We start from the raw sequence: 24,481 nt of genomic DNA, 5'->3' as shown, positions 1-24,481 counted from the left end.
GCCTGTTATACATCGATAAGGCCACGAGGAGATTTAATTGGCAGTTTGTTGGCTTCAAATCTTGACAGAGGAAAGACAATATTACAGAAAACTGCAATATTGCCTTTTTATTATGTAATATTGTTTACTTATAATCTTGTTTTTATTCACTTAACAATTTTCAATAACAATATTACATAATAAAAACAAATGTTTGCCTTTTTAATTCCACAACAAATTTCAACACCAATTACATAAAATGGAGCAAATGTTTTCCTTTTACTAATGGTAAAAGTAAAACATTGTCAGAAGAACTTTAATTAAAAGTGCTTAATTTAACATCGGCAGAATCCATCATAGTGTGGACAGTGAATATAGCTTGATGTCCATTGAATTGGAATGACTAGCTCTGGCTCCTCTGGTTTTTTTCACTTCTCCAACACTTACAATGGAAGCAAAGCCAAGCTGCTTCTCCAATGACTTGGCCAAGGAAACGGCATCAACTCCAACTCCAATCACCTCCACTTCCGCTTTCTCTACGTCTATGCAAACGTTGCTCACACCTGATTAATTAGTGATCCATCATTAGTTGTTAACTGACTAATTAATTATCAATAATGAGTACCTTTCCTATTCCTACTGAGAGGGGTGATAACATACTAAACTCACACACACTACACGGAAGCTAGCTAAGACTCAAACTTAGGACTTTTTCTGGGGGGAGCAAATGCTCAAAACCACTACACTAGCAAGTCCTTTGCATAAGTAATTAGTATAAATTGGTCATTTGGGTAGTCACAAAATTAATCGACCATTTTGAAATTGAGATGCATATATATAACTTTGGCTTCTGCAGCAATCTTCAAGGCCTTGGTTCTGCAGTTCTCAGAGGTCAATTGCACCTTGATCACTATCTTTTGCTGCATACATAAAGATCATATTTACATATAAGAAAAAAAATAACTCTGATAAAAGAATGAAATGAATTAAAAGGCTTACCTTCGTATTGTAGAGTGAATATGAAGTGTCCTTTTTGCAAACACAAAACTTTATGAATTTATATATGAACGAATGCATCTTTGTTTAAAAAAAAAAAAAAAAAATACTTGAACACTTTTGGCATGGTATGGCTGAATTCTACTTGAACACTTCTAGAGGTCATTTGGAAAATAATACCAATGCTATGCTCTATTTATATAGGAGCTTAGTCTTCTTAAAATATTACCTCCGGTTGATCTATCCCCACAAAAAAAGAAAAAAAAAAAAAGACTTGGACATATAGCTAGTTAGCTGCTTGGAAGCCAAGATTTCCACACCCTACGAAGATTCCAATCTCATTAATTCCAGAATACTTTAATATAAAGTTTTGTTATGTGGATGCAGGAATGCTGATTTGGCCATATACATAGGAAACAAAAAACAATTAGGAGTTTATGTGTGAAAACTGCATTATATAAATGACCTAAAGGAATAGAAAGTTTCTTGGAAGAAGAAAAATTAATTAATTCCAAGGGATGTCTTTCAGGTCGAAGGGTTATAAGATTTATATGTGTTGTCAGTTAGTTTTATTCGAGAATGTTATCCTTGAGGATTGTCCTACTGTTTAATTCAATAAACTAATGACCTCTCTCTCTCTCTCTCTCTCTCTCTCTCTCTCTTTTTGAATTAAATAAAAAAAATGTTGGTGTACGAATGTGACTTTTGGGTGCGGGTGCGAATCAACCAATAACCTTCTCTTGGTACTGTGGCTTCAAGAAACAATGGATTAGTTGTGCAATAGCTTTTGATATGTTGGCCATTTGATAACCTTTTTAGTTTTTAATTTTTTTAAAATTGAAAACTGAAACCTTGTTTAGTAACTAAACACAAGTTGTTTGGTAACTGATTTTAATTTGAAGTTTTCAGTTTTATGTGAAACTTGGAAATGGAAGTTTTTAGGTCAAATTGTGAATTTGAGATCGTAGAATGAAAGTGCATGCTACTAAGAGTTCGTAGTAATTTTCGGTGAATATTTTGGAATTAGGTTGATTTTTTTTTTGTGAATTTTAGAGATGGAGTTCACTAGGCTTGGATTGGGTCTGTGGCCAAACACAAGAATTGAGTGATCAGGTCCAAGTCTGAAGGTCCCAAATACCAAATTTTGATAACTGAAGTGCATGTCATGTTTCGTGATGTAAAATTTATGAATGAAATATAGGAGCGCAAAAAAATGAAAACTAAAACTAAAACCACTTTCATGTTGTTTTAAAAAATAAGGGTGATTTTGAAAACTAGATTTCAGTTTTTTTATAAATAAAAAGTAAAAATAAAAAGTGAAAATAAAGTGGTTATCAAACAACTCTTAGCTTCCCAAATGGATGCTTCTCTTAAGAAATTTATTATTTTCAGGTTGTGTTTGAAAAGTTTAACATATACGTGTTTCACTCAATTTGTTAAATTCAAAGCCATACTTAATAATTTCGGTCCAACAAGAATAATGATCTCGAGATCACATTTTTGTGATACATTTTAATGCCGCGTAATATGACAAGTGACATACTTTGAAGCATTTAAATGTTGATCGTAAGACGCTCACATTGGAAGCGCAGGAATTATTTTCCAACAATATAAACTTGTTTTCTAATACCATATGTTGTTGGATGCCATTAATCTTGTAACTCATGTACTTCCAAGTTCTTCCTTCCACTTCTCATTTTTCCCTCATATATACATATATATACTAATTAAAGGGGATATAAACTTAAAAACTTCATTCGAAGATCGAGTAAAGAGATCTGAATACAAAATTAAGATGTTATTTCATAATAATCCTGGTAACTCATGAGCACCAGTAAGCAATCTCGATATGACTTGTATGTGTTGGTAACAATAAAGAATAATGAAAATTTCAACAACAATTACATAATAGCACAATTGTTCTGATGGTCACAGTCATCATGAACTACATGATAGTGAGGACGAGAATAAAGGATATAGCTTGATATCTTTGGAGGATCAGTTGGTTTTTTCTCCTCGGCATTTGCTTTCACTGGTTCTATGTGAATCCCTGTATTTTACGTTTCAGAAAATTAAATATTTTGTTAAATATTTAGTTTATAACTTATATATATATATATATATAATTATCTTGGTACGTTTTATATTTTCAAAAATTTATCTTATTAGTTATTAAAAATAGTAATATTTATATGTATTGTTTTTCACAAATTTATCTTTGTTTCTTGCTGACCAAGTTCAATAGCCTAGTTGTTATCCAAAACATACTTTAGACTCCCAAGTGTCATTGTACCTAGACGAGTAAGTTCTGTTTGAGCATGAGGTGTTGGCACTCCAAAAACAGCTATCTAAACTTGGAGCCAAACCTTATCAATTGCCTTACATTGGACCAATTGAAGGAAAGTATTTGCCGCCTATGTAGTGGTATAAATAGGATCCATTTCCTATTATTGTTTCATGGCATGCGTAGTAGTACGTGAAGATAGATAGATAGGTTGTCTTGTCAATTTATTTTAAGGGCTTTTATTATTGAGGTGAGTGGTTTATGTAATGTGTTCTAAAAGTTCTTATTTTGTGATAAAATATGAAAATCATGAATTATAGTGGATTTGTTCTATTTACAAATATCTCTCTATTTCAAGTCAAGCATGTCTAATTTGGTGCAATCTTTCATACTAGATATATATATATTGATTGAAATATTTGTGAAGTATGTATTATTCATGGAACATGAGAACTTCAATGTTGGGATATCCGAGGAATCGATGTACCACATGGGGACATAGGGCAGTAAGGCCAATAGGCGTCACGTGGTTGGTTACATGCTACGAAGGATAACCGAGATATGAAGGGATGATGTGATATGATCTGGATTGGTGTATCTTTTTATGATATTTTCTAGAGTGTGTAAAACGGCATTGCTTGACTGACATATTACATAATCTACTCACTGAGCGGTGGTTACTCATCCCTCACCCTGTTTGATTTTTCAGATGATTAGTGGGCAAGACAAGGACTAAATCAGTTGAGGCTGAATTAGATGAGAGTGATAATAGGCCTCATCATTTGGCCCGCGGGCTCATGGGCCAATGGTGGCCCTCCCGGCCTATCGAAAAAAAGCCCAGCCGGTCCGTTGTGGGCTTTGAGATGGCCCGGCCCGCCTTGGGCAGGGCTAGGCTTGGGCTTGGGTGTCTAAAACCCGGCCAGGCCCGATTAAGCCCAAGAAAGCTCGGCCCGGCCAGGCCCTACCCAACCACAAATGCCCGGCCCGTTAGGCCCACATACATACATAATTATGTATAAATAAGAGTTTAGGTTTAGGATTATATCACTTAAATCACATATATAATTTGTTTTATTTCATTTACTTTTCTTTACTTATTCCTAGTTTATAATTGGATGATTAGCACATTAATTTGTGTCAATTATTAATTCAACAATTATATATATATAAATAAGATGAACAACATATAACATCACCAACTATAATCATATCACGAAACATAATCGTACCACCAAATATAATCATGCTTTTCTTGAATACATCACCAAATATTTGCATATTTATTCATACCATCTTTTTAAAAAAATATTTTTTTGATACTTATTATTTTTTAAAATTATTTCTTAAAATGTATTACGATTTAACTATGTAATAACCTCAAAAATAATACTTGGTTTTATTATTTTTGTGAAAAATTTTATAAGTTATGTGACTTTATTGGGTGTTTTATAAATCAGGGTTTAGGGAAAGTGTAAAACCCACCACAACCCAGTATAAAATAGGTTAACGATTCCTATCATTCATGACGCCTTTTTATTTAATTATTAGTTATTATATTATCAGCTAATTTCATTGACCACAAACATAATTTTAAAAATAATGACAAGAAGTTGGGCTAATTATTTTACATGCAAACTTGTCTAAACTTGTCTTTTGGAGCAAACAATTGGATGCAGGGAATTATTCATCCAGTAGTGCATAGTTAGTCATATTAAATATTCAAGTTAATTAAACATGTTTCCTAGTGCAAATTTCTATGTACAATAATTTTTTTTTTCAAGCTATGTATAAAACATAGCCAAAGCTAGGCATATATGAAATATTTTGCAATTGTTTGTCAACAAATACACGTACATGTCTATCAGTTTGATAGATTCCAAGAAAATGTATACTTATATATATTGGGATATATATTTCCCTTAAGAAATCCATCCAATTATATCTATATTATAAAATTTTTGAAAAATAAAAGTGAGGGGACGTGAACTTCAATCATACCAAGAAAATCACTTTTTAAAAAAGTTTATTTTAGGGTCATTTTGATATCCCTTGAGAAAACTAAAAGTTAAAAACGTCTCCAAGCATCTACAGAATTTTGAGAATGGTTCAAACCTGAAAAATTACAAGAATAAAATTAACCTATTTTATGAAGTGTAAACCACAAGAGTTTTTTTAGTAGCGCACCCCTACAACTCTTCTTGCAACCTTTGGAAGGATAAGGCGTGTCTGGTCTCTACAAGTTCAAATTCAAATTAAGTGGTAATCTTTAACATCTGAATAGCATTTGGAAATTTTATAGCAGATCTATCTGGGATCCGGATCCTCTGCTCTGATTTTCTTTGCCATGACCTGCTTTACTTTTGTTCTCCACATGCCACCTCATTAAAATTTAATCTAACGGATTTAAAAGTTGACACATCATCTTTAAAACAAAAACCAATTTACTACTAATTAAAAAACAAACAAAAATGCCCTAACCCAACTAACGACCTCTGCAAGCTTTCCTTCCCCAAAACCTCTGTAATCTCCTCTTTCCTGTCTACAAGATTAAAAATAAAATAAAAAAATCTTTCCCATATCCATTGTTTGAAGATGGTGGTTCCAAGAAAAAAGTATTCCCTTGTTGTTTTCCTAGATAAAAGAGAAATCATGTTTCAATATCTGGATTCCGGGTTTGTTTGTTGACATGCTTTTCACTTATTTTTTGTCCCAGCTACATGCTCTTATTTATTGGTCCCTTCTACATGCTCCTATGTTTTTTGGGTTTTCTTCCTATCTCTGCAACAATTCAAAACTTCCACTTTCTCACCGAAACTAGTTGGGTTTCTGTCTGGCTTTGAATTGGATTTCAATGTTTTGGTATCATCAGGAGTGTTATGGAGTTACAATAGTATTTCAGTTACAATAGTTAATCCTGCTAATGATAGTAAATGGTGAGTTGCCAGTTACGTTGTTATTAGGCCATAACTCCATATTTAAGTTTGTGATAATGACTTGTTGTAACTGTAGATTATTCTCTACAGACTTTATATATATATATATATTGTATAATGATCATATGAATAATATAATGGAAAATCAGTTTCTTCATGGTATCAGAGCTAATGGCTAACGCCGACTAGCGATCCTCCAATTGCCAACATTGAGAGTCGTTGGCGCTCCTCACTCCTCACCCATAAGGGTGTTTGTATGTATAATGCTTTTTCCTCTCTTCTTCTCAAAGATGAATATGTTTTTTTCTTTCCACCTTAGCTGTAGCCGCACCTTTATTTCACCACTACAACCCTTTCTTCTATTAGCTCGTTATTTTTGTGTCTCCGCCACACCGTCTTCATTGTGGACCGTCTCCTCCATCGAGCTCTCTTGTGGAAACCCATGGCAGCTCTATTTATCTCCTTTGGCCATGATGGCTAGATTTCTGTTTCCTCTGCTAGCCTTGTCACCACTCACCGAGTCTTCTCCTTACCGGCTTTTATCTCTCTCATGTCATGCTATCCTACCTTTGTTGTTCTCTTACACAGCCACTACCTGTCCCTCTTTTGGCTCGCTAGCCCCTTGTTATCCATCAATGTTGGGCCACTTCTCTCTGTTGAAACCGAGCAAAAAAAACGTTTCCTTTCCCTCAAAGATCACACCTCTCTATCGTTGGTTTCTCCACTTGAAATCTCTCTACTTTTTTGTCTCTCTTGCCGAGCTGTCTCTCTTCCCTCCACGAGCCTTATCCTAGTATGCAATCATGGGTTTCTCTCATGTATTTCTGATGGTTTCTCTATCGTGGTTTCCATACTTTTCCCTTGTTTGTTGATGCTGCCTATCATCGCTCATCGAGCCGTCTCTCTTTCCTCCGTAAGCCTCGTCAACGCTCGCCGTCTCTCTTTCCTCCGTGAGCCTCGTCAACGCTCGCCGAGCGTTCTCTGCCATGCTACACAGCCGATGTTCCCTTTGTACAGCCCCTGTTTCTTCCTTTGTGTTGCCGACTTGGTATCGGCCACTCAAGCCCTATCACTGTGTTGCTGCCTTGGTATTGGCCTCTCACGCTTTATCTATACTCAACCTGTGTTCTCCTCCCCTCTTAAGCCTAATCTCTTTCTTTGATTTTACTGTTGGTCTCTGTCTTCTTCAATGCTCTCTTGCGTTGCCTTTCTTCTTCTCTGTTACTCGGGTATTGTCTTCTTTTCTTTATAATTCTTTTATGTTACTGGGGCATTCTCTTCTCTTCAATTGTGTTTTCTCTCTCCCTATCATGGGTTGTCTCTGGAATCTTGAGTTTCCTTTCCTCTTCATGGATTGTCTCTTGCATCTTGTTCTCTTTCCCTCCCTTGACTACTTTCTCTGTCTCACTTGGTTCCCTCCTTTATTTCTTATTATTGTTTTTTAGGTCACTCATCCTTCTATATTTTAATCTATATGGGCCTCTATCCTCTTGTGATAATATTTTCTTTATTACTTCTCTGTACCCCCGTAGTTTTCTTCCCCATACCTTATTGTTTCTATGGTGCCTTGAAATTCAAACTTACTCATGCTCTCGTTTTCTTTTCTCTATGTCCCAGGTTGGTTTCACCTCCTATCCTCTACTATTGTGCTGCATCCTTTCTTAACCCCTTTATTCCCTTCAATTATTCCTTCTTTTCTCTCTGCACGCATCCCTTTTTGCTTTCCATGTGATGAATTTTCTTTTGTTTCCATTCCTCATCTTTATTATTTTTATAAATAAAAATATGCACTTGTCTGAATTATTTTTCTTTCTCATTCCTCTTTACAACATTGTCTATTTCTCTTTATCCTACCTAGAGGGTGATTCCTAGGTAGCATTATGTTTCTCAGGTGCCTAGCGTTGTTTCCTAGGTACATTTGATTTGTATGTCAGCCGTCATTTTATTCATTCCTTCCATGAGCCTATGCTCTCCTTCACTTGCTGCCTTTCAATGGGCGTTATGTTTACTTTGTTTCTCTCATGTTGCTGTTGCAACTCTGGATATTGGAGTTCTTCTTTTTTGTTTCCCTTACTAGACTACTACAGACAACTACTACTGCCATCTCCATCACCATATAGTTTCTTCATTCAAATCTTGCTATACTGTGCGCGCTCGATTTGCGGGGGAGTGTTATGGAGTTACAATAATATTTTAGTTACAATAGTTAATCCTACTAATGATAGGAAATGGTGAGTTGTCGGTTACGTTGTTATTAGGCCATAACTCCATATTTATGTTTGTGATAATGACTTGTTGTAACTGTAGATTATTCTCTACAGACTTTATATATATATATATATATTATATAATGATCATATGAATTATATAGTGAAAAATCAGTTTCTTCAAGGAGAAACAAATCCAAAAAAAAGTCTAAAAGATTAAATCCAACAGGGTGTAGGGAGCACCGTAAAGGAAAAAAAGACTTAGTATTACAGCAAACAAACCAACAAAAGAAGTACAAAAAGTTGTCTTTAATCAAACCAATACAAAATAAGAAAATTGTATTTTCTCCCATATAAAAAAATTGTGCAATTGGGTGGAAAAGCTACAGAGAAAGAAAGAAGAGAAAAACAGTTGAAAAGGAGGGACGTTGAAGAGAAGGGAGATAGAAAAAAAATTGCAGGAGTAAAGTTTCTTGATAGTTCAATTAGGGTTTTTGTTTGTTTTTTAATTAGTAGTAAATTGAATTTTTATTTTAGAGATGATGTGTCAAACTTTAATCCCTTAGATTAAATTTTAATGAGGTGTCATATGGAGGTGAAAAGTAAAGCAGATCATGGCAGAGAAAATCAAAGCAGAGGATCCGGATCCCTACTTGGAGAAGACAAATTACTTACTAATTGTATAGCTAGTTCAGCATAGGGATTCATCTATATGTAATTCAATTATCATTAAAAACATTCAAGACATAATATGTTCACATCCTAACAAAACTTATGATCACTATGTGCACAATACTTCGGAAAATTCCAAGCAACAAACTCATTTAACAATTATTGGAATAAGAAAGGGAAAAAAATATCAACAAGTTACCTTTTTTTCACAGAACAATGGCACCGAGCAAGCCTACTCTAATGGCCATCGATTCAGATGGCCGGTACATTCGACGTAAACTTGAAAGGACCACAAAAATTCCGGAGGGCTAAGGAGTGTATGCTGTCTATAATTTCAAATTCAAACATCAAGGAAAAAAAATATGTTTCTCCCTCATTGCTCCGTCCCTCGTGTACAAAATTAGGCAGACGGTTTGATCTCCTAGATGGACCAACTTAGGTTCTATATCATCTAAGGTTCTATATTACGCACACGTCTAGGTAACGTGTTCAAATGAGGCAGTTTCAGTGGTTCAAGAGCTGTCAACGATGTCAAATCCTTTGACATCAAATAGACGAGCATGGATGTACCCTTCCATTCAAGAAGACGATGAAAATCATCAAACATATCACAGTAGTCATCCTTGAGATAGTCTTTGTCATTTGCAACTTGATGAACTTCCACCTTACACGTGAAAAGCACCCAATCCCCATGCCTAGTTTCCATTGCTAAAGTTTGGCAACCCAAAGGCATGAGAAATTCAGGGTAGTCAGTGAAATTGTGTTATTTCCATTCGTATTTGGGTCGGCCATGTCAAATCGATAAATGGGACAACATAATGTTGAGATAAAAATGTTACTGCTTACAACTACACAAAAAGTCCCACGAGAGAGCCGAATGTATCCAAAAGTTGGGGATTCGGGCATAGTCTCCCATTTACTTTTGGGTCAAACATCTCAAACCCCCCTCTAAAAAGATCCTCATCCCATGTTTTTAAACAGAAAGTAGAGAGCACATACAATTTTTCGTCATGTTGCGCCACAAGGGGACAAGACTTCCCTCGTTGAAGGGTACTGTTGTTGAACACGTCGCATGGGTCTTTGATTGTGTCGTTGTTGGGATCCTCAGTTTCAAAGACATAAATATCTTTACTTGGACATGATTGGTACTTGTAGCCCTCGAATATGTTTTCATGACCGCCGGCAAAAACTATTTTGAATTCGAAAGCTCCTATACCCATATCGGGGCGCCATTTGCCAACTATATAAGCCCCCACCTGCCGAACATCAGAAGACGAAAAATACAGGGCTTCAATATTGTAAGAAACAGTATCACTTGGGTTATACTTGCCAAAACACAAATATAGGGTCTTATTAAACCCTCTGTCATATCTCAGTCCTTCATCTTATCCCAATCCTTCATCTTATCCAGCGGTTTGAAAGCTTCCGTACTCTTCTGCTCCTCCATATGCCTATTTTGTTTCTCCGAACACAGCAGCATAAATGGACAGTGTTGAAAAGTTGCATCCAGCAGCGGCATCCCCATAACCTGATATTTGCTGAGAGACTCGATTCTTCATGCTTTGCCACAACAATTACACCGGTCACAAGCCCGCTTATGAGTTCCTCTGCCAAACTACATACCAGTTCAATCTCTGGAAAATAATATTCAAATCTCAATTCCCATAATGAATTACATAGAATGGGTATTTATAATAATATAACCCTAGAGTGAAAAGGAAAATTAAACTTATTCTAGGAAAGAAATCCTAATTCAAATAAAATAGGAAACTTAAAAACCCTACTGAAATGTGGAAAAACTAAAAATCTTAATGAAATCTGAAAAACTTAGAGAACCTAGGAACTAACAAATAAATTAAGAAACTAACTAATAATTCCCTCTTCCATCTCTTTCGTTTGTAAACCCTAATGAGTTTGACAAAGATGTCCTCATTATTTAATTTTCCTTTTCAACAATAATATGCACATGTACATGAAGCTTTTAAAGATGATCCTCTTCTTTTACATACAAAGAAATGATATATCATACATGTCCTCAATCGTAAAAACAATACTCCATATGGTTGTCTTTTTCCGGAGTGGCCTAATTTAAAATGTCTTTATATATGAAAACACCCATGCTTAATCATGTAGATATCTGTGGGAGCATATATTTTCGTCTCCAATCAGGGCACGCCACGTGGAAAAGAATATTATCTCGTAAATTAATTAATTAAACCAGTTTATCTGGTTAATTAATTAATTGGGATAAATATCTTAATTAATATGATATAATCTTTATTTAAAGAGATAATATCATTAATTAAGATATTATCCTAATAAAGAGAAGATAATATCATTTAATTCAGATATTATCTTCTTAAGAGATAATATATATTTAATTCAGATATTATCAGGCCCAACTCGATTCCTACGAAACCCTAGCCCCGAGGCTCCTATAAATAGACAACCTCATTCATCATTCAAGGTACATCTAAACCTACTCCTTATACCCGAGAAAAATACCCGAAGCTCTCTCTCCCTCTCCACTCTCCATATTTTCTCCACACGGCTCCGGCCACCACACACGGCTCCGGCCACCCGGTTTACACCCTACATACAACTCCGTACCCTTTGCTTAGCTATTGTTTTCCTACAAACACTCGAACTAACTTAGGCATCGGAGGGCCTTTGGCCAACACCCCCTGGGTGTGGTCTATTTACTCCAATCTTTTTTACAGGAATCGAGGAAGAGAGAGAAGGAAGATCGAAGGTTGAAGGATCCAGAAGCGAATATTCTCCCGTGAGATTATTTGCACAAACAATATCTATATAACAAACGATACGTGCCAAATTCATTATTTTTCAGGACAAGGGAGTCAAGCATAGAAAAAAACATATAATTTTCTCCAATTCTAGATGTAGCACTTCACATGTCAATGTTAATGGGTTGAGTTGAGCCCTCCTAGCTTTTCCCTAAAATATATTTTCATAAAAACAAAAATATAGGAGCATCCATTAATTCTTTATTTCAGCACCCTAATTATATTTAGGAAGCTCTCATGACTTGGATTAATTACAATATCAATACAATACTAATCCAAACTGGTTAATTTCACACATTTCGCACTATACAGGTGGTTAGTTAAGGACAATATCGATGTGGTATATACAGTAGTGAGCCGTATAGCCCTATTATTGTCAATAAGGCCACAAAGAGATTAGATCTGCAATTACGTTGAGGGGCTTACATCATGACAGTGGAATTGGATGAGCTGAAGATTATTGTGTCCTTTGAATATGTTAGCTTTTTTAGCAGAAAATTGCTAGTCAAAGTGTGTGTAAGCCCACTTGCCAACTTGTAAAATAAATAACTAAAGATGGTGCACACAACTTTTATTATTCATTTCTGATGTTAAGTTGAACCATCTAAATTGCAATTTGAGTTGTTTTTATTAAATTCTTTTTCAAGTTTTGGTCTTCTTGTTCTAAATAGGCTGATTCTTTATTCATGGGTCAAATGGGGCCTTTTGAGGCGCACAAGGTTTTCTATATAAGAAGAAAAGAAATGCATATCATTAATCAAAGGTTCCCCCATAAACTTTATAATCAATACAATTTCAATGATAATCAAGTAAATATAGTGCAAATGTTTGCCTTTTACTAATTGTAAAAAGGCAAAGATTTACAACTTAAGGGTTTAACAACAGCCAGAAATAATTGATACGTTCTCAGAAGCACTTAATTAAACAGTGCTTCGTTTAACATCGGCAGAATCCATCATAGTGCACAGCATACCGTGGACAGTGAATATAGCTTGATGTCCATTCAATTGGAATGGCTGGCTTTGGCTCCTCTGGTTTTTTCACTTCTCCAACACTAACAATGGAAGCAAAGCCAAGCTGCTTCTCCAATGACTGTGCCAAGGAAACGGCATCAACTCCAATTCCAATCACCTCCACTACCGCTTTCTCTACGTCTATGGAAACATTGCTCACACCTTTGGCTTCTGCAGCAATCTTCAAGGCCTTGGTTCTGCAGTTCTGAGAGGTCAATTGCACCTTGATCACTATCTTTTGCTGCATACATAAAGATCATATTTACATAAGGAAAAAAGAAAAACTCTGATAAACAGAATGAAATTAAGTAAAAGGCTTACCTTCGTATTGTAGAGAGAACATGAAATGTCCTTTTCGCAAACACAAAACTTTAGGAATTTTATGAATGAAGGCATCTTTTTTATTTATTTTTATTTTTTAGATAAACACTTTTTGTATAGACGAATTGATCTACTTGAACAATTTTTGTATGGCCGAGTTCTACTTTAACACTTAGAGGTCACTTGGAAAATAATGCCAACGCTATGCTCTATTTAAAGGAGCTTAGTCTTCTTAGAATATAATTAAGAACCACGGGTCCCCACAGTCAGCTGCTTGGAAACCAAGGCTTTCACATAGACTCAGTCCATCACACCGTTCGTAGATTCCAATTTGATTCCAGACTAGTTTGAATTTTCAGAAAGAAAAAATAACCAAAAAATAATATATATGGATTAAGGGAAATACAATGATTAATGTATGAGTTGTAATGTTAGTGGGTATAATTCAGTTAGTTCAATTCTTTCATTTCCACCAATGTGGGCAGAGATTCGAAATCCCTAGACACCCAATGAATATTTGTATAAACCCCTACCCTCAATCGCTTAAAAAAAAAAAAAAAAAAGTATGAGTAGCAGTAGTTTAAGTTTAAACGGATATAATGAGTACTTTGTTTTTAGCTGGAAAGCTCAGTTTGTAGACTTACAAATACAAGATAAACATTGACTGGTAAGTCATACGTCTAATCTGGACCCTGGTGGTGCTTTGTATGTGATTGGCCATCTTGAATTAATTTCATATTAAATTTATTAGAGACAGCTCTATGTGGATTTGGCCATATACATAGAAAACAAAAATGCAATTCGGAGTTATGTGTGAAAACTGCATATAAAAACAACTAAAGGAAAATGGAAAGTTTTTCTTCACAACTTGTCAATTGTCACGGCTATGATACTATCCAAATTAAAGAAGAAAAAAATAATTAATTCCAAGGATGTCTTTCAGGTGGACAGTCGTAATATTTACATTAAAATATTGTTGCAATTTTTTTTTTATAATGTTAATTCATTAAACTATCAACTTCTTCCTTTTTTTTTTTTCTTTTCTTTTATAGACGTTGATGTACCTAGAGTACCTCCTAGGAACCATCTAAGTGAATCCATCCATCCAGGTAAAGATAATTTGAGACTTTTGGTTACTGGTACCAATAAGCCAATGTGAGTTTGTGGGGGGTTTTTTTTTTTTTTTTTGGTGGTTAAATACAATTTATTTATTTTTATACAAGTGATAATTGGAATTGTTAACTGGAGCCACTGATTTAGTCATTGTGTCTTAGTTGAGGACAAGACCCAAAATATGTGAACACATGGTGGGGCTTATGTGGTTGTCTTAGTGCATAAGCATATGCCCAAAAATTGCTTCATATTCTATGTAAAGGTATGTCGATCATGGGATTATATATTTCCAAAAGTAAAGTTTCACCATTTAAATTAGGAAAATTTTAGAAAAATTACATTTATATACCACAATTGTGAATTATATTTTTAATAAAGATGACACCCATTGTATGAAAATAAATATAAATTATAATAGGAAATAAATCTTAATTATAATAGAACTAGATAAATGGGTAAATAACCAAAATCCTAACATAGTACGAAATCCAAATCCTAACTAAGTAAGGACTCGCCAACAAAATATACATACCTATTGTTATATTATGAAATTTTGTATTTGAATTAGCTTGCTTCAGTATTGGGCCGGGCCGACCCCTCTTGTTCTTGAGTCAAAGGGGTACAACATGTTGTATAGCGGTTCTTGGTGTGAATGAAGAACGTATAACATGACTCAAAAGTTCAAAATCAACTCTGTTTGGATGAAGAAATTGAAAATTATATAGAATTCTAAATGGCGGAATTTAAATTTCCATCATTTAAATTTCTGGCAATTGAAGATTTTAATGTTTGGATTTATGTATGTCGAATTTTGTAAATGACACTATAGAAATTATGAAATGACGTGTATTTTGGTGGAAATTAAACTCGGGAATTTGATGTCCTAATTTCCATTATTTTTCTGTGCATCATTTAATAAATTCCACTCTTAACTTGCCAAACAAGAGAATTGTCAATTTCTCCTCTTAAATTTCAACTTATTTTTCTTATTAAATTTCAAGTTATTTTACCTTATCCAAACATAAAATGGACAAAACTTCAACAACAATCAAGTAAACATAGCAAATGTTTGCCTTCTTGCCATACGTAGAAAGGCAAAGGTCCATTGTAGACAACGCAGTCTTTACAGGAGTCTCAAGATTAACAGTGCTTAGTTTAATATCGGGTTTCCGTCACAGTCATAGTACACAGGAAACATTGGACGGGGAAAATAGGTTGATGCCCATTGAATTGCCTTTATCTCCTCTTTCCTCTGGTCCTCTTTCTTCTGGTCCTCTTTCTTCTTGTCCTCTTTCTTCGCTTCTTCAACGCTTACTATGGTGGCGTAGCCAAGCTTCTTCTGCAATGACTTGGCCAAGCAAACGGAATCAACTCCAACTCCAGTCACCTCCATTAGCTCTTTCTCTACTTCTACGGAAACGTTGCTCACACCTGCTTAATTAATTAGTGGTTCATCATTAACTAACTAATTAATTAGCAATAATTACTTTGAATGATATCATTTGGGGTAATCACAAATTATATATATATTGGCTATTTGAAATTGATGCATGCATACGATACATACCTCGGGCCTTTGCAGCAGTCTTCAAGGCCTTGGTTTTGTATTTCTCAGAATTTATTTGCACCTTGAAGACTATCTTTTGCTGCATAAATAAACATCACATATATATACAGTTAAAGCCTTTTGATTCACTTTCCTAAACAAGAAAATAACTCTAATAAAATGAATGGAAATACTACAAAAATATATGTTTTAGGAACAAACTAAAACTAATTGAAAGGCTAATTAAGCTTACCTTCGTGGTGGGGAGTGTACATGAAATGTCCTCTTTCCAAAAACAAATCCAGTCTATGAATCTTTCTATGTATGAACACATCTTTTCTCTACTCTGAATTTTTTTTAATATTTGTTTTTGTGGAATTCTGCTTCAACACTTGGAGGTTGCTTCTATTTATAGAAGCTTAGTCTTCCAAGGATCTTACCTCGTGTTGAGCTATCTGTCCCCATCCATATACATATGGGGTCAGCTGCTAGGAAACCAAGATTTTCCACAGACTCAGTCAAGACACCTACCTAGATATTCAAATTTGATTTCCTGGAATACTTTGATTTTTCGCAAAGAAAAAAAAAAACAGGAAGCAATAGCAACATCAAATTAGGAAACTGATAAAACAATGGTGGCTGCATAGTCTCTATTGCTAGTGGAGGCAAATAATTGTATTTAGAAAATTTCTTCACATCCTCACACGATTATGGAAAATTTCTTCACATATCCTCTAATGTCCCCTCACGTGTGACCAAGGGCGGAGGGAGCTAAGGCCCAGGGGTCCTATGCCCCCTCTCAATGTTCTTGAGACCTTAGGTATCTTAACACAATTACACATCTTTTATCAAACTTCAAAGTGCCTCTTCTCTTATGTTTGTCTTCTCTCCCTTTTCCACTATTATTACTACCCATACTCTCTTTGTCTTATTTTGACTTTGATTGTAGTAATAGATTACTATTTGAATTTTGTTAGTGTATGTGTATATTTAACTAAGTACACGCAATATCTTTTGCTAGTATCAATGATGAATAGATAGTTAATATGATATGTAAAATAATAGAGTATAGTAATCAAATTTATGAATTTTTATCAAGTAAAAAATTAATTAAAATGTCATTGTAAAGAAAAATAAATTTCAATATATGAGGTGCCTCCTCTGTAAAAAAATTTCTAGCTTTGCCACTGCGTGTGACTGATAGCATGAAGGAAATTGAGATTTTGTCCAAAACTAATTGGCCATGGCTATGTGAGAGTAGCCTATAAGTCCTTATAAAGCATGTAAAATTTCTTAACTTTCCAATATGAGATGTGCGTTAGTGATTCTTTAACTCGCACTTCATCTGTTCCTCATCTGCTATTCAAGAAAATGCATAATCACAGCTACTCCTTAATTTCGCAATCCCTCTGAGACAGGCTCATGTGGTCTAGTATTAGTTCTATTATTCTTTGCTAGCAAAGTTTATTTCCAATAACAAGACCTACCACTCATATTTCTTCTTTGAAAACCAAACTCAAGAGAAAATGCATAGACTCCGCTAACTAAAGCCTGAGTGGACTTGGACAATGGGTTGAGGACTTGGAATAATCTGGACAGAAGTGTGCATGTGGAAGCAATCAAACGACAAGTCTTTTGCAACAAAACACAATATATGTCCTAGACTTCACACGTGGAAGGCCTATCAGTGGCCCGGTCTTGGCATTATTGTTTTTATTGTATCTGAATATTAGTAAACTTGTCGACAATTCGACCACGTATATGGTGTAGATTAATTGATCGACTTTTCGTTGAAGATAGTTTCCCTTCACAGTACGCATAGGGAGAATGATGTAACGCAAATTGCAGGGAAATTTCAAAGATTCTGTAAGAGTTATATGTTGCGACAAGACATCATGTAGCAATGAAACATTTCATCCCAAAGCTAACGCAAAGGCGAAATTCTGGCAAGTCATAGGTTTTTCTCAAATGCTGCTATCATTATCATATGTGGAAATTCTTTGCTAAAACCCCTTGCGTTACTCATAAGTCCAAGTGGAAATTTCCTGGTCAATATTACAACTTTGGATAATATGAATATATCACCAAAAGTAAACCCTAAAAACCCTAAAGCTAAATTACAAGCCTCTTTCGTTCAAGTTGGGATCTATGGAAAACAACACGTTCCATGTATAGCACGTCAGAAACAAAAATGTAACCTCAAATTTGCTTTTTGAATCTTTGAGAGTTCCTCACTAAGTTGGTTACCAAAAAAACATTTTGCGCTAGATGAAAGAGATACAAGCAAGCATTAAATTTTGATTGACCATACATGCTAGTACAGATTCGAGGCCTGTCCATTTAGGAATTGTGCATCTTAGTGTAATCATTATAACTGGTCTAAGAATTACTATTAATTAATCTAAATTCATAACTAATGAAAAACCAAAACCAAAACCAAAATACAGGCACAAGGCACAAACAAAATCTTAAACAAGAAAAAGAAATCAAAATTATAAACCCTAGTTTGGTTGTGATCGATCTAAGATATCGATATATCAATCTTCAAGCTAAATAGAGTAATTGCTGTGAAAAAGGTTTACATAATAGAGCATTGGACTGGTTCTGGATATTCATCAACCAGTTCATAGTACATTGGAGGACAATATTGAACACAGCCTGGGGGAGGCGTTGCCTTTTCCTCTTTCTTATCATCTTTAGCTCCTTTCACTTCTTCAACTTTGACAATGGTGGCGAAGCCAAGCTTCTTCCTTAACAAACTGGTCAAGCAAACAGAGTCAACCCCATCTCCAATCACCTCCATATGACCTTTGTCTGCTTCGATCGACACTTTGCTCACACCTGCTTTATATGTAATCATCAATTAATACTTATTAACTGACCTAATTATTGGTGATGAAACTTGAATTTCTTTTCTTTCTTTTTTTTGATAAATTGATCTGTATGTATTGATTGATCGATGCCTACCGTGTGCAGCTGCAGCAATCTTCAAGGCCTTGGTTCGGCATTTGTCACAGTGCATTGGCACACTCACTGCTATCTTTTGCTGCACATAAAAATTTGTAAAAAGTATGTGCGAGCAATGATCATCTTATATATTCAATTTCACTTGCATAAAAAAGGAAAGTATGTGACTATGTACAATAAAATCCAGAGAATTTAAGTATGAAGTGGACGCATAAAGTTTTAGAGGCTTACCTTCATGTTGGAGAGAAGGGTATGAAATGAAGCTTTTAAGCTTTTTGGGATGGAAAACTCTATGAAATCTATGAGTGAATAAATCTATGAAAGTAGAACTATCGATCACTATGCTGTGTCAAGGCATATATTATGTGCTTATTTTATACGAGCCAGCTTCGTCGGACAATATTATTAGCTCCTGTTGACTTTTAATTTTAAGTCTACATGCACCTGCACGGTTTTGTAGACTTCTTAATTTTAAGTCCTTTTTGTACAGACGCTACCTTTTTTTTTTTTTTTTGGACAAAGAAGCTTTCATTGAAAACAGAAGAGGCATACGAAAGGATACCATCCTGAAAAGCTAATAGAAACTCAGGGAAAAAACTAAACTCACAGAGACAGACGCTACCTTGGCCGCGCCACCAATTGTGTTGTTATAGGCACTGTTGAACCAAAAAAAAATATTTTAAAAAAATGGTGGGTTTAGATAAGCCCCTCAACGTTGGGTGGGTGATTCCCACAACCACATGACACTTGCTTTCAAAACAAATGGGAAACAACGTGCATATCAGATTGTCCCTGTTCTTATCCCTAGAAAAAAAGAAGGGATAAATAAAGGAAGAGGATAATCAGATAATGGGGGGAGGAGTCCAATTTGAATGGGGATTCTGCCATCTCAAAACTCTCTCACAAGGACTCTATAAAAGGAGGAGAGAAAAGAAAAAAAGGGGAGGCAGCCGAATAATTTTGGATACAAAATCCATCATGGTGTGTAACCCTCAATCAAATATCCTGAATGGTATATTCATTTTTGGGCATAAAACTCTCATTCAGTGAGTTCTCAAGAGCACAAATCCAATTTGAGTACAAAACCCACAAACAAAATCATGGAGGGATTTAATCTCACAGCAAATAAAAATCAGCTGTGTGCACAAAAAAAAAAAAGAAAAAGAAAAAAGAAAAAAAAGAGGAACAAAGCTTGAAAAGGGAGGCCACGTTTGTCCAGCCTATCCTTTGAATCCTTCATCTGGGGATTGTTTGCGAACAATCAAAACCAAGGAAGGAAGAAGGAGGGATGGAGGTCTTTAAAAGAAAAAGAAAAAAAAAGGATAGCCACGTTCCTGTTGGCAACTTTTGGTTGCCAAGCAAACCAAAAGCAAAAGAAAAAAAAAGAAGCCAAAGCCAAAAAAAGACGAGAGGAATTGGCTTGGTGTTATGTATGGCAGTAACAAAAGAAAAGGGAGAAGGCTTCCACTGAAAAGAAAACAAAGGGAAGAAGAGTAAAAAAAAAAAAGGTGGCTGACGCCACTTTCTTTGTGTTTTGGATTTATTTCAACTCTCTCTCTTCTTTTCTTCTTTTCTCTCTTCTTCATATCCACAAAATGGGCAGTAAAAATATCGCAGCCCCAAAATAAAATAATGGACTGTCAAAAATAATTGTCCATTGATTTTCAAAAGTCCATAGTAATTAATGGGTAATTCAAATAATTAACCATTAAATTTACAGAGACCTAAATTTCCTATCATATGATTAATGGATTAATTCTATAAATAAAATAAAAAAATCATCGTAGTCATATTTGGGTCCAAACGCAAATGTTAATTGTAGAGAATTAGTGGGTTCATCAAAATTTCTCATTATTTTTCTTGGACATTGACAAAAAGAAATATGATACAAAACCATCCAATTTTTCCCATGAGTCATCTACCCATACAAATTTCATTGAGATTAAATTCAAATCTCTTAAATAGAAATTCTCAATTAATGGGCCACACTCACCCATTAATTTCCAATTTTTCTCATGAGTCATCTACTCATGAAAATTCCAATGAGATTAAATTCAAATATCTCAAACACAAATTCTTAATTAGTGGGCTACACTTACCCATTAATTTCCAATTTTTCCCATAGGTCATCTACCTATGAAATCTCCAAATTGTCCCAAAGACACAAATTTTCAATTATTGGGCCGCACTTACCCATTAATTTCCAAATTTTGGAACTACGCCGGTTTGATCCCATCAAGGGTACGTAGTACCATCCCAATAGATGCAACCACAACCCAATTTGAATCCCTGGTTTATCCTAACCAAATTCGCCCAAACACTTTCCCAAATTCAATTGTCAATTGTAGAAAATTAGTGGGTTCATTAAAATTGCTCATTATTTTTCTTGACATTGACAATAAGAAAAATGGTACAAAACCATCCAATCTTTCTCATGGGTCATCAGCCCATGCAAATTTCAATGAGATTAGATCCAAATCTCTCAAATACAAATTCTCAATTAGTGGGCCACACTTACCCATTAATTTTCAAATTTTCTCATGGGTCATTTACCTGTGAAAATTTTAAAATCTCCAAATTGTCTCATAACTAGTGGGCCATACTTACCCATTCATTTCCAAATTTGGAACTACACCGGTTTGATCCCATCAAGGGTACGTAGGCAGTATACCATCCCAATAGATGCAACCGCAATCCAATTTGAATCCCTGGTTTATCCTAACCAAATTCGCCCAAACACTTTCCCAAATGCAAGTGTCAATTGTAGAAAATTAGTGGGTTCATCAAAATTGCTCACTATTTTTCTTGGATATTGACAATAAGAAAAATGGTACAAAACCATCCAATCTTCCTCATGGGTCATCTACCCATGCAAATTTCAATGAGATTAGATCCAAATCTCTCAAATACAAATTCTCAATTAGTGGGTCACACTTACCCATTAATTTTCAATTTTTCTCATGGGTCCTTTACCTGTGAAAATCTTAAAATCTCCAAATTGTCTCAAAGACATAAATTCTAAACTAATGGGCCACACTTACCCATTCATTTCTAAATTTAGAACTACGTCGGTTTGATCCCACTAAGGGTACGTAGGCAGTCTAACATCTCAATAGACGGAACCGCAACCAAATTTGAATCATTGATTACATCAACCAAATTCTCCCAAATCAAATTTCTATCTCCGCGCAAATCAATTCCGAGCTACGTTGGTTTGATCCCTTCAAAAGGGTACGTAGGCAATCTAGAGACTCAATCTAGATGCAACCGCCCAAATCTAAAATCCGATCATAATCCCTGGTTTATTCTTAACCAAATTCACCCCAAACACACATCAAAATCGAATCCCTAGTTTATTCAGCTAAATTCGCTCAAACATTCCTCAATCAAATTCATTCAATTTCCCCATTTTGCAATGAGTCATTTACTCATTGCAAATCTTTGAACTACGAGTGGCTTGATTCCTGCAAGGGATACGTAAGCATCTTGAGGTTGGACTTGGGAGCAGTTGCAAAATCAAACACATACGTTCTGTTTCTTTATGATGGAATCAAATAGTGTTCCCTTGAAGTAAGAGATTGTAATTAAGAAAATTGCGTCTCGAATGGGTTGAGCCTAAAATAATAAAACCCTATTATTTAATTAGTGGTGGTGAAATTGTGTTGGGAGGATCACATTTTTTCTTCAACAGGCACTAATATCTTTGTGTCATGTTTGTCTAGTATATCTTCCACTATGATATGGCTGACACCAGCCAAACATGGAAAGAGCATTCTTTTACCAACTGCATTGCATTGCCATACGAATTTGATGAAAAAAGTTTAGCCGTGAAAATGAGTGACGGGAATTGGCTGATTTTCATGTGTTTGTGTAATGAGGTTGTTGAATTCGAAGACGACCACTACTGTTGCTGCGACGAGTACGAATGTGTCTACTCTTATGATGTGGATGATTATCCTCCTCAGCCTGAGCCTCATCGTCATTATGATTGGCAGCCTGACAGGACCTGCTCCGAATTTCCCAAATATTAAACATACAAAATTTAAACCTCCTAACAAGACATCATCTTATTTTCACCTAAATTTCAGGACCAACAACAAGGTTCGAAATCTCCATAAAACAACATGACTAACATTTAGTCTGTGGCTGCACCTAATAACCTTAGGCTGCCTACATACCCTTACTGAGGGATCAAGCCACACGTAGTTCTTCCCCTAAAACCGATTCCAAGCACATACAATACCTTTATTCATCTATCTGTTATTCACATAAACTCCCCATACGCCGGTACAATCAACGCCACGTATGGGGTTTGTCAACACGCCGCATAACCTACGTCACGTGCGACCTCACCATATTATCACAATATCTCCCCATACACCGGTACAACTAACGCTACGTATGGGGTCTGTCAACACGCCGGATAACCTACGCCACGTGCGACCTCAACATACTATTACAATATCTCCCCATACGCCGGTACAACCAACACTACGTATGGGGTCTGTCAACACGCCAGATAACTTACGCCACGTACGACCTCTACATACTATCACAGAATCTCCTCATACGCCGGTACCACCAACGCCACGTATGGGGTTTGTCTCAACGCCGGAAAATCCTACGCCACGCGAAACATCAAACATCATATCATAATATCTCCCCATACGCCGGTACAACCAACGCCACATATGGGGTCTGTCAACACGTAGGATAACCTACACCACGTGCAACCTCAACATACTGTTACAATATCTCCCCATACGCCGGTACAACCAATGCCATGTATGGGGTCTGTCCGCACGCCGGATAACCTACGAGGGGAGGTACCTAGGGTAGTGTGTATAGCACTTCAAATTGACATTCTAAACTCTTTTCATACATTTATACCTATATTCAAAGATATAAGTTAAACTCTAATATTGTATGAACCTCAACAACATCCCAAGTACCCCACCCATCACCAATACTTTACCAAAAAATGCTAAATCATCTATTAATTATAAAAATGGATTTCAATAAACCATTTAATTCATATGTATAAAATTCTATCACAAAGTCATGCTAATTATTTTAAAAATAAAGTCCAAGAGTTTCCTACGATAATAATAAACACTCTAAAGATCTCTAGTCAACATGGCTCAACAACGCTCAAGACCTGTCATTCGGGTCGTTATAATCCTGCTAGGAAGGTAAAACTACCTCGGAAGACTCAAGGTCAACCAAGGGTCAAACTACCCACGCTTGGTCAAACGGGCCCACAGGGCCCACAGCCTCCAAATTCCGATCCGCAAGTTCCTATCAGTTATACAAAGTATAGGACATTTGTCCCACAGGTTTAGTCCAGATCGGACGGTCGGATCGCTCACGATTGCACGATTTGACAGTTATTATAAACATAAACTTTAAATTAATAATCGGAACATTCGGGGCTCCAATTCACGTTCCGTGAGTTCCTACACGATCCTAGAAACACCTAGATTAACATATATTAAATTCGAGACCATCCAACGGTCTCAACCTATCGAACCAAGATAACGCGCAATAGGCGATATCCGTTCGAGACTCAAACGGTATCAAAATTGAAATCCAAGCACATCTACGCACTCGTGAAAACTAAGAGATTACATCGGGACATAGTGCCCT

The 24,481-nt window shown here is 35.6% G+C and overlaps 2 protein-coding genes across 2 annotated transcripts; both read right to left on the bottom strand.

Moving 5' to 3' along the window:
• Positions 1–12,755: 12,755 nt before the first annotated feature.
• Positions 12,756–13,365, bottom strand: LOC117632753 (heavy metal-associated isoprenylated plant protein 47-like). The gene is made up of 2 exons (XM_034366316.1): positions 13,210–13,365; positions 12,756–13,129 (listed from the first exon to the last, which is right to left on the bottom strand). Exons 1-2 carry the CDS (start codon positions 13,282–13,284, stop codon positions 12,812–12,814), a joined length of 393 nt encoding a protein of 130 aa, XP_034222207.1. The 5' UTR covers positions 13,285–13,365; the 3' UTR covers positions 12,756–12,811.
• Positions 13,366–18,444: 5,079 nt separating this feature from the next.
• Positions 18,445–19,072, bottom strand: LOC117629542 (disease resistance protein Pik-1-like). Its single transcript, XM_034362055.1, has 3 exons — positions 19,067–19,072; positions 18,836–18,914; positions 18,445–18,709 (listed from the first exon to the last, which is right to left on the bottom strand). The coding sequence occupies exons 1-3, from the start codon at positions 19,070–19,072 to the stop codon at positions 18,447–18,449; spliced, it is 348 nt and encodes a 115-aa protein (XP_034217946.1). The 3' UTR covers positions 18,445–18,446.
• Positions 19,073–24,481: the final 5,409 nt, after the last annotated feature.

This window comes from Prunus dulcis, chromosome 6, assembly GCF_902201215.1.
Source record: "Prunus dulcis chromosome 6, ALMONDv2, whole genome shotgun sequence".
In the NCBI taxonomy this organism is placed as follows: Eukaryota; Viridiplantae; Streptophyta; class Magnoliopsida; order Rosales; family Rosaceae; genus Prunus; species Prunus dulcis.
Note: the sequence above shows the minus strand (reverse complement) of the source record. Positions and strands in the feature narration are given on the sequence as shown.